At 33.3% G+C, this 12076-nt stretch overlaps 1 protein-coding gene and 1 pseudogene across 1 annotated transcript; both read right to left on the reverse strand.

Moving 5' to 3' along the window:
• Positions 1-5667: 5667 nt before the first annotated feature.
• On the reverse strand, positions 5668-8427 carry LOC111493485 (annotated as a pseudogene).
• A 1682-nt stretch (positions 8428-10109) lies between these two features.
• Positions 10110-10995, reverse strand: LOC111493486 (toll/interleukin-1 receptor-like protein). The gene is made up of 2 exons (XM_023143192.1): positions 10541-10995; positions 10110-10456 (listed from the first exon to the last, which is right to left on the reverse strand). The coding sequence occupies exons 1-2, from the start codon at positions 10993-10995 to the stop codon at positions 10147-10149; spliced, it is 765 nt and encodes a 254-aa protein (XP_022998960.1). The 3' UTR covers positions 10110-10146.
• Positions 10996-12076: the final 1081 nt, after the last annotated feature.

Consider the following 12076-nt stretch of genomic DNA (forward strand, 5'->3'; position numbering starts at 1 on the left):
GACAGAGCAGAGAGAAACAAATATCAAATTAGCGTTTTTTTTTTTTTTTCGCAATTATCCAAATTAAGTGCAGGTGAGATTTTTCTATTTATTGAAAATAATATTTAAATTAATTAATTAATTAATGTAGTTTATATGTATTTATTGAAGATATAAACTTAATTAAGTTGATGATCTTACTAATGTTGAAGGATTATTCCTCTCAACTAAGTGAAGGTCCGAACTCACTGATGTTGAAGAATCAGCGAATGAGTTGTGGTTGGGGTAAAACGTCACTCGAACCTAGAGCTACCTAGTTCTCCTCTAAATACATTGAGGTGTAGCAGTTGGTTGGACATCTAGAAGTAAAGCACTGTTTCGGTGTGAATCACGAGAGCGGTACCAAATCAAGGCAAACTCTGAATACTAGATATGATCTCAAAATAACAGGGGTCAAGGTCGGCTAGTGAGACGATGGAGGACACGATTTAAAAATAAATAAAGATAATCTATGAGGTATCGATAAACAATTTTCATCTACACGTTTAAAAAAAAAAGTTATTTTTATTAATTTAGTATTTATGAATTATGAAAAGATTAAATTTAGAATTTTATAAATTGTACCCATAGTTTTGCTGAATTAAATATATGCCCAAAAAAAAAAGAGTAACTGATGGTGAGACACCAGAAAACAATAAATTGGTAATTAATTGGAAAGTAGTTCCTTGAGTTATGACTGATGATGTCATTAATTAATTTCATTTCATGTTTACCAATAAAGATAATTGATTAAAAAACTCTTAAAAACCTTTAATTTAATTTATAAAAAATGATGGGTTAATTCAAATAATTAATATCAAACAATAAACTAAATAAACATTTTTATTTTTTTGGAAAATAAACCCAATTTTAATTTTTGAAGAGTGTAGGGCCATTGTTGGTAAAACCCATGAAGTTGAAGGACTTGAAGGAAAATAATTTAGTCTTAATATTCCCAACTTGAGAAAAACAAATGGAGTGTGCATAATGTTGTTTTGTCTCCCAAGTAGAGACCATACCATATGATGATAAAATAATAACAAAAATAATACTTTTTATATGGAGAAAAACCTGAAACGTTCCGTTCCAGTATATTGTCTACTTTGAGGATAAACGCTACTGACTTTACTTTGGGATTCCCCCAAAGGTCTCACTCTAATGAAGATAGTATTCCTTGATTATAAATTCATGATCATTCCTTAAATTAGTCCAGGGTGTGACTTTCATCCAACCGACTTAATTTTTTTTTTTTTTTTTACAATATTACTGTTGTAAGATCTCACATCGATGAGAGAGAGGAACGAAACATTTCTTATAAGGGTGTGGAAACCTCTTCTTAAGGGGAAACCCAATAAGGAAAAACTCATAAAAATGATAATATATGATAGCGGTGAGTTTGAGTTATAACAACTATCTATCTTTTTAGTAGTTCAATCGTCAGAGTTTTGAATCCCGGACATTATATATCGAATTTATTTATTTTGGATCATGTTTTTTAATTTTATACACGTTTTAACTAAAACCCTAATCATCAACTAAGCCACAATTAAACTATATACATATATAATATATAAAAGGCAATATAAAAAAAAAAAAACAAAGTAAATGTGAATAAATAGGATGGAGCAGCTTTGCCGGTTGCTGCAGTTACATGGTTCATAATGGTGAGAGGCCAAAAAAGGAAGGGTGTTTTGGATAATTCCAATATAATTTTGGATTTATTTATGTATCCAAAAATGGATGATTTTGTTGCCTTTTTTGGACTTCCAATTCAAAAATTAAATGGAATATTCACTATAATTAACTCTATATTCATCCATACAAATAAATAAATGAATGAATAAATAAATAAAAGAGTCTTGTTTGATTATATTTTCCCAATTATTTGAATTTTGCAACATTTTTCGGTTGAATTATTGTTTAATTACGAACGAGTGATGTATTGAGATTTTTAATTTTTTATGGACGTTATAGATTGATTACAGTTTGTCGGGTGAGTCAATCATGTTCGAGTGCTGTTAATTAGGGCAACTTCAGTTCGCTATTTTGACAAATGTGCAGAGTAGTAGTACATCTCGGGAACGGAGTTATTAAATTTATAACGTTTTATGGAAACTATAAATCGATAGATTTTGTCGGCCGAATCATTATTAACCAATCGAGTGTCATTAGAGTTGGGTGATTGGAGCTCCGAGAATGGAAACTACAAATTGATTAGATCTTGTCGGCCGAGTCATCATTAACAGATCTTGTGATGTAATAAAAGCCGTTTTTTTTTTTTTTATGCATGTGTGAACATTGAGATTAAAATAATGACGCGGTTAGATTTGAACTTTTCATAGAAATAATAAATTGATTTCTGCTAACGGTAGTTACCATCCCCATACCATAATCTCTCAGGCGGAAATAAACATTTAAAAATATTTTCTAAAACAATGTCATGGATTTACATATTTTCGAAAAGTCTATGGAAGGTAAGGAAATATTAAATAAAGCAAAGTAAATATTAAAATTGAAAAAATGCTCTATACTAACCTATGATCTAAAAATTTAAATACAACTATTCTATACATGTGTCATAGTCTTTACTTGCGATGTCGTCGTCAATCGTACTTGTCTTTATCTAGCAGTAACACAATTGAGTATTTTAAAAAATACTTCGTAACTGATGGTCACCTCTATGATAGTTTTAAATGATAGGTCTCTAATCATGAGTTGCACGTGTTTACCTTTCTTGTCTCAATAGATTGTGAAATCTCAATTGTGAGATCCCACATTGGGAAGTGGGAAAAAAGTGCTAGTGAGGATGTTGGGTCTTGAGGGGGAGGAGAGAACGAAACATTTTTTTTTTAAGAGTATGAAAACCTCTTCTTATGAGACAAATTTTAAAAATCTTGATGGAAAGCCCAAAGAGAACTATTGTGGGTAGAATAAACTCGCCTTGAGAGGGAAGAAGGGACTACATAAGTAGATTACATAAGGAACTGTTGTTTGTAGAACGTAACTCACCTTAAGAGGGGACAAAGAACTACATAAGTAGATGACATAAAGGACTGCTAATGTGTGTAGGACACAACCTGACTTGAGAGGGGACGAGAGATTACATAAGTAGATGACATAAAAGACTACTACAGTGTAGGACTAGCTTGACTGAGAGGGGACAATAGACCACATAAGTAAATGACATAATTAGATAACATAAGAAACCACTACAGTGTGTAGAATAAACTCACCTTAAGAGGAGATGAGAGACTACATAAGTACTTAATTGAGAAGATACTATAGTGTGTAGAATAAATCCGCTCTTAGAGGCGAAGAGGGACAGCATAAATAGTTTAGCTCACGATTAGTGCCACTATTGAGTGTGGTGACAGTTAGGGGATTCCTGAACTAGGCTCGAATTTCAAAAAGCTCGAGAAAAACTCGTGGTAACTTACTAGGTTAAGAATGCGGTGAGAGCGTATAAGTAGGTTGCTTACTTTGCATTTTTATACTTACCCCTTTTCCTTTTTTTTAAGTGTTTGTAAGCTATCGGTTGAGGTGAGAAGCGTTCGAGAGTTATACGGTTACAAAGGGGGTCGAATCAATTTATACTCTAGTCAATATCTAAGTTTCGAAGGCTCGAAAATTGGGCGGTGACAATTTTTGACCTAGCTAAACTAAATCGAATATAATTAGAGTTCATTTTTTCTACCTCTCCAATATTCTTAGAATATATATATACAAACAGCCCAACCCAGTCCAGCTCAGAATATAATAGTTGATATTAACCACATATATTTGAACGTTGAAGATGAAAATTTTCTCATACAAGAACTTTTGAATCGAACGTCGTAACATATGTTAAATGAAATTATGGCCTGTCGTTGTTCTGATTGCTTTTCTATTTCGTTCACTTTGAACATAACATAGATAGTCAAAGTTCTTTACATGTTGAGATAATATCGAAAACTAACTCTCATTAGATTTGATATAGTTCGATAGCGGAACCTTTTAAATATTTTCCCATTCATTAGAATGAAATGTCTATAAATACCTGTAATGACCCATAAAACATAAGATCAGTACAAACGAGAAGAGATGAACCTGCTTGATCTTGATTGGAAACGTGGAGGAAAGTTTTGAATTTCTGGACTCGAGATTCCATAAGAGCATAAACTTATGGGGACACGAAGGTAGACTCGAGGATTTGTTTTCGAACAACATTAGATTAGAGAATTTGTTCTCCTTCAAGGTCTAACACAGCAGGCTCACTAAGGTATCTAATTGATGAAGGTAGCTCCTTTCTAGCAGTAAAATCCAAATACAAAAACTTTACGGATTTCAGGTTTTCATCAATTTCTGAAAACTTTTCCAGCTTAGAACACCTAGATAGTTTTAAATATACAATGGACTTTAACACGAGGGAGCTTGAAAGCTTTTTAAGGTAAGTGCATTTTGTAAGGTCTTTAACACGAGGTAGCTTGGAAGCTTTTTAAGGTAAGTGCATTTTGTAAGGTCTAATAACCATCTATAAAGCTCTAATAGACCGGGAATCACTCTTAAATTTGTGCCGTTACTGAGATATAATTTTTTAAGTTTTTGGAGTAATTGAGCTTCAAAACTTCAAGAGTCTTCAACCTGAAGTAGCTTGGAAGCTTTTTAAGGTTCGAAAATGATTAAGATCTAAGGTAACATCTTTACCAAGAGAAACAATTCAACTAATATACTTCTCCAATATGCTTGGTCATCTCGGGTACAAAGGAAAGAACCCACAATAAGTTGTAGCACGTTCGGGAAGGTCTAAGTAATGACTTGTGGATGACTTTTCTTAAAAGCATACCAACTTAAAAAATTTAAGTGCTTAGTTGTTGAAATAGTAGACAAGCTAAATTGTATCTCGAAACAAAATGAATCTTTTAAATCTTTTAAGATTAGGAATATATACCTAGTTCTCAGATCCCATCCACAGAAGTCCGCAAGAAGAAAATACATAATTTTAAGAGAATATAACAATAGAAATCAAAACTTCCTCTATAGACCAGAAAAGAGATTTAGAAATTTGCTCACCCGAGCTGAGCTTGTCGTTTATGAAGACGTTGACTCATTTTTGCCATGTCAAGATGATTGGTGAATTTGGATCGAGTATCCTCTCCTTTAAAACTTAAAAACACGTTGAAAAGATAATATGTGTGGGTGAAATTTCTTGAATTTCTTTGATATATTATTACGAATTTGGACCTCTGTCATGTGAAAAAAGAGAAGCATTTCTTATATATTTTAAGAAAATGATTTAGATATTTTAAGAATGAAAATACTATTTAGGAATAAAGTATTTTAGTAAAAGAATTTAGGTATTTTATGAATAAATTATATACCCTCGGTTGTAAATACCACTCCACCCTAATTTTAATTTTGTCACAATCGCACTTTGATGGCAGCGGACTTGTAATTATGCGACACTTACTTCTCAGCAACAAGTGAGTTAAGCCTATTCGTTCTCGCATCGCCTACGGTCAAGCAACGTATGCTCAAGTCTCTGGCTCTGGTTCAAGAAGAAAGTCTTAGAAAGCGGGGCAGAGAGATTTCGAAAGAGAGTTTTGAAAGCAAGATTTGAGAAATTGAAATTAGTGTTATATGGGAATGTAAGCAAAATGCAACAACAACATGATTCCAGTCACTGAGATGGATATCACAATTTTTTATAGTTACAGTAACCGCAAAGCATTTCAAAACGTCAAACCAAACTATAACATGATTCCAATCATTGGCAGCCGATGAAGTACTAAAATTTGAAGTAGTTGATATTAACCACATATATTCTGACGTTGACGATAGAAATTCTCTTTTAAAAGAACTTTTGAGTCGATTGCCGTAGCATTTATTAAAGGAAATTACAGCCTTCCCTTGATCTCGAAGCTTTTCCATTTCGTCCACTTTGAACACAACATATGCAGTTAAAGTTCTTTCTATGTTGGGATAGTGTCGAAAGCTAACCTTCATTGGATTTGGTATAGTTTGATAGAACTTTTCTGGGATTTATCCGTTCATTAGAATGAAATGTCTATGAATGTCTTTAATGACCTATAAAGCATAAGAATAGTACAAACTCAAACAAGAATTGAAATGGGAAGATAAATGAAATTAGAAGAGACGAACCTGCTTGCTTGATATCATATTTACAATGTTGTCATATCTAGCCAACGATTCACAACCAGTGCCATCCATTCTTTCTATACGCGGAGGGAGGCTTGGAATTTCTTGAAGAAATTTGCAATTCCTCAATATGAGATTCTGCAAGGTTGTGAATTTGTTTCCCGACAAGGTTAGACTATGTAACGAACGGGTGACATGACATAAAGTTTTCAAAAAATTGGCATTTGACATGTTGCAATTTTCAAGATTCAGCAAAGCGAGATGGAAAAATATAGCCTTTACTTTGAACTCGAAAAAGTTTCTATGAACTGTACTATGAAAAGAGATGAGGTTTGTGCAACCGTAACGTGAAGATCTAATGAAAGAAGTGCAGTAAGGTATCCAATTGATGAAGGTAGCTCCATTATGGGACTTTATTCTCAAGTAGCTCGGAAGTTTTTCAAGCTTAGTGCATTGTGCAAGATTTAAGTCGACAAGACTATCCAAAGATCCAATAGACTCGTGAATCACTCTTAAATTTGTACAGTTATTGAGATACAACCCTTTAAGGTTTGATATTGTTGAGAAGTCCGAAAGACCTTCAAGTTTTTTTTTTTGCAGTAACTAAGGTTCAAAATTTCGAGAGACTCCAACATGAGGTAGCTTGGAAGCTTTTTAATGTTTGAACAATGTCTAAGATCTAAGATAACAAGCTTATTCAAAGATCCAATAGATTCGGGAATTTTTCTTACTAACAACCATCACCAAGTATTGGAAACAAGTAAATTAAAGAAAGTTTGGGAGTTAAGGCAAATACCCTCTTGTACCCATCACAATCTACTCCTTTTTCCAGGCTCAAAAGATTCACCATTGACTATTTTATGAGCTATGTGTTGTATTAAATCGTGCATTTGCACCTTGTCATATTCAACCGTTACAAGTGAAAGATCTATGAGGACTATAATTCCAAAATCTGCATTGAAATGACATGCGTTTAAAATATTCTTAACGTACTTAACTTTTTCTTCAAGTCCATCAAAACTTATACGAAGGACATCACTTATATCTTTGCTTAGAGAGTTTTCAAATTCATCTAATATACTTATCCATTCTGCTCCGTTGTCTCTAATACAAAGGAAAGAACCCAAAACAACAAGAGCTAAAGGATGACCTTTACAATAACTTGTAGCACGTTTTGAAAGGTCTACGTATGCACTTGGTTGATGACGTTTCTTAAAAGCATGCCAACTAAAACGTTCAAGGGCGTCGTCATGATTCATTCCTCGAATACCATACTCTTGATCAAATTCATGGATAGAAAGTAATAGGTTGTTTCTTGTTGTCACAATAATTATACTACTAGGGCCAAACCAATCACGCCCACCCACCAATGTTCCTAATTGCTCAAGCTTATCCACGTCGTCAAGAGTTATAAGAACTTTCTTTGAACACAGTCTATGCCTTATGAGGTTTATTCTTCTGTCAAGATTACCAACCTTTGGCCAAAGGTCCAATCCCATATATTCCCACCATGTAAACACTAATACTAGGCTCATCCTCTGTCCAATAATGGGAGTGTAGCCTTAAAGTTTCTAGTTGATAATCAATGCCAACGGGATACTTTGCTATATATAAGGGCGTGCAAATAAGATTTAATATCGACAATACTTCTTTAACAAGGTCTTGAATAAGATCAGCCTCCTTCCTGTCGTTAACCATGTAGTTATAAAGAAATTAAAGATGATAGAGATTGGATGTAGTAGTAGATGGAGTTAAATTGCTTAGAAATATATACCTAATTTCGAGATCCCAGCTCGACAAGTTGGCTGCAGTAGTTAAAGCTTCCATCCAAATTTGGATTTTTGTCTTGAACTTAGCTTGATGGGTGGCTAATGCTTCTCCAAAACTTTCGATTTGTTTTCGTATAACGGATGGATTCACCTTATAGAAAATTGGCCAAACTATTTGGCCCTTGGGTTTCTTACCTTCGATTATTTTCACCAATTCATCCAAACACCAAGAAGAAGATGCATAATTTTTGGAGAATATAACAATAGAAATCAAAGCTCCCTCTATAGATCGGAAAAGAGATTCAGAAATTTGTTCACCCCTATTGAGCTTGTCATCAATAAAGACATTGACTCCCTTTTGCCGCAAGGCTATATCAAGATGACCGGTAAAATTGGATCGTGTATCCTCTCCTCTAAAACTCAAAAATACATCATAACTCCAATTGAGATTTGGAGAAAAAACTGATGATCCTGCCATAGCAATAGAAGAACACATCAATAAGCATAGAAACACTTCGATTTTATTGAAAGTAAAATGAAATTTTAATAATAAAAGTTGAAGACATAATATAATAGGTGTGGGTGAAATTTCTTTATGAATTCCTTCACTTTTCCTTTTGAATTTCTTTGATGTATTATAACAAATTTGGACCCATCATGTGAGAAAAAGAGAAGCATATGCAATTGAAACGGGTGCCCAAGTTATTATATATATCATGAGTGATACGGAAATAGATCGAGTAATCTCTTCCTTTATCGAAGAAAAGCTCATTTTGACCACTTTATCATATTTTATCATACTAATTTCAAATGGTCTAATGGGAGCAAGAATTTCCAGGAACATATGTAGGCTTTTGTTTACCGAGGGTTCGAATCTTATTGAATCCATCGTTTGGGCTCATAATAAATTAAAAGTTGCAAAATTAGGCGCAAAGAACCAACCAGACTGACCTAGTGGATAAATCAGGAACGAAATATTTTTTTTTAAGGAAAAAAAAAAAGAAACTTTAACGAAATATCCATCGTTTGGCCAGCCTTGGTGACTATGAGATGGAAGGTCTAATGAAATATCTATCTAGTGCTCTGATAGTTCTAGATGATTTTCTCAACACTTTTTTAGGTGTCGCTTAATATGCCTCGTTCTTCAGCACTAGTTTTAAGAGTTTTTTGAATTTCTAATGTTATAACACTAGTGAGTTTTTCTGTCACTCAAGTTCAACTCCCACTTGCTTCGTAATCTCAGAGTTTTTCTTCTCTTTGTTCTTGTACATAGTATTTTCATCAAAAGTCACGTCACAATGTCTCGGAACATAGATAGTCAAAGTTATTTCCATACTGAGATAGTGTAGAAAGCTAACTTTCATTGAATTTGATATAGTACGATAGTTGAACCTTCTCAAAATTTCTTCTTTCATTAGAATGAAATGTCTATAAATACTTGTAATGACCTATAAAGCATAAGAACAATACAAACTCAGAGAAGAAATGAAATGAGAAGAGATGAACCTGCTTGATCTTGACTGGACTTCTACTCAACGATCCAAGTTTGAATTTCTTGATTGGAGATTCCATGACGGCATAAACTTATGGAGAAATGAAGGTGGACTCGAGGATTTGTTTTTAGACAACATTAGATAAGAGAATTTGTTCTCCTTCAAAGTCTAGCTCCTTTATGGTCGTAAAATCCAAATCCAAAAACCTTACAGATTTCATGTTTTCAGCGATTTTTGGAAACTTTTCGAGCTTAGAACACCCATAGATAGCTTTAAATATTCAAGGGACTTTAACTCGAAGTAGTTTAGAAGCTCTTCAAGGTTAGTGCATTTTGTAAGGTCTAAGGTAAGAAGACTATCTAAAGCTCTAATTGACTCGAGAATCACTATTAATTTTGTGCCACGGTTGAAATATAAGTTTTGAAGGTTTGATAATGGAGAAAAGTTTGGAAGTTCCTCAAGTTTTTTTTTAGTAACTAAGCTTCAAAATTTTGAGAGACTTCAACATAGGATACCTTTGAAGCTTTTTAACATTCGAACAACGATTAAGGTCTAAGGTAACAAGCTTACCCAGAGAAACAATTGACTTAGGAATGATTCTTAATTTTATTCGGAAGAGAAATGAGGAATTTTCTCTAATAAAATAGAGTAAAGTAGAGTAACTTTCATTGAATGATTCTTAATTTTATGGATATGTGAGTACAATCAATCTTACTTCCGCTTCCGCTACATTAATTGGTATCCGAACATTTTGTTTGTGGCATTAGGGTACAACAATCGGTATCAGAGCATATAGGTTGTGGCATTGGGGTACAACAATTAGTATCAAAACATTTTGGTTGTGGGGTTAGGGTACAACAATTGGTATCAGAGCATTTAGGTTGTGGCATTGGAGTACAACAATTGGTATCAGAGCATTTTGGTTGTGACGGAGAGGGTAACTTTGTACTTCCTGCATATGAGGGTGTGCAAGTGTGTTTTAACATACACAACACTTGTTTAACAATGTCTTGAATAAAATCAGCCTCATTCCTCTCATACCTGTTGTTAAGCACGTAATCATACTAAAGTTAAAAATGACAAGTTAAATTGCATCAAGAATCCTCTAATATTAAGAATATATACCTATGTCTGAGATGCCAACCAGATAAGTTGGCCGCAGTAGTTAAAGCCTCCTTCCAATTTTCGATTTTCGTTTTGAACTCAGCTTGATGTTTTGCCAATGCTTCTCCAAAACGTCCTGTTTGTTTTCGTATAACCGCTGGATCCACATTATAAAAAATTGGCAAAACTTTCTGGTCCTTAGATTTCTTACATTCGATTATTTTCACCAATTCATCCAGACACCAAGAAGAAGATGCATAATTTTTCGAAAATATAACAACAGAAATCAAAGCTCTCTCTATAGATTGGAAAAGAGATTCAGAAATTTGTTCACCCCTTTCGAGCTTGTCGTCTATGAAGACGTTGACACACTTTTGCCGCAAAGCCATGACAAGATGACTGGTGAAATTGGTTCGAGTATCCTCTCCTCTAAAACTCAAAAACACATCATAAGAAGTCGATGATGATTCTCTCATAGCAACGGAATAACCTACGAAAAAGCTTTTTTCTTTTCGAGTGACAAAGTTTTTGAAGACTACAAACCAAAAATGGATAAGTAGGTATCAAATAAATAGCAAAGAAAACGCGTGGGCTTTTAATAATCTGACCATTTCCATATAGTAGACATGTTCAAATTTAAGACATAAATGCATGTGGGTGCATTTTCTTGACAGTTCCTTAGCTTTGCCTTTGAAATTTGTTTGAATTATTCTCATAATAAAAGAAAAGCATGAAAGTCAAAAGGTTTGGTAGCTTCTATGAAGTTAGGTATATGAAGTTAGATATGTTTATGAAAAATATTTAAATTATTTTTTTTTTATGAATCATTCATATTTGTTATGATATCATCTTATTTTGTTCTTTTCTTCTTGAATTTGTTTTTAATTAGGGTTTATTTGTTCGTTGTCGTTGTTCGTAGCTTGAGATGTCTGTTTTACTCCCGGAATTAGGTCCCAATCCATACGGGAAGGAGATTTCCTATTCAGACACGAAGGGAGTGGGAAAAAATTTTCCCGGTAGGATAAATGGGGTAGAGATAGAATTATATTCTCCATCTTCATCCCGCCTAATTCTCCACCTCATCCCTACTTGTTAAGGATAGTTGACCATTCATTATAAGGCAAATATCATTACGGGTTACCATATTTGTCATTTTACTAAATGCAAATATATTGTATTCATTTATTATTCTTTCCTTTTATCGCTATTTCCTTATTATTTGTAATTTACCTTATTTTTGTATTCTGTAAATGATTATAAATAAGAGAACTCTCACCACCATTTGGGTGTGGTGGATTAATCAAACATTCACACTACTTAATATAAATATTTTTTTCAATATATATATATATATTGTTGTTGGAATTTTTTAATAAAGATTACATTGAAAAAAGAAAAATAAATGGGTAACATGGAAGGCTTCTTCGCAAGAGCTTCCCTCCATGTTGGCTCATTCTTCTTCAAATGTTTGTTTATTTTCATCAAGTGTAGCATTGTTTAAAGAAAATGTTGACAAGTAGTTTGATACAACTTTATGTATAATGTTCTTTTACATTA

The sequence above is a fragment of the Cucurbita maxima genome, unplaced genomic scaffold (genome assembly GCF_002738345.1).
Source record: "Cucurbita maxima cultivar Rimu unplaced genomic scaffold, Cmax_1.0 Cma_Scf00019, whole genome shotgun sequence".
Classification (NCBI taxonomy): domain Eukaryota; kingdom Viridiplantae; phylum Streptophyta; class Magnoliopsida; order Cucurbitales; family Cucurbitaceae; genus Cucurbita; species Cucurbita maxima.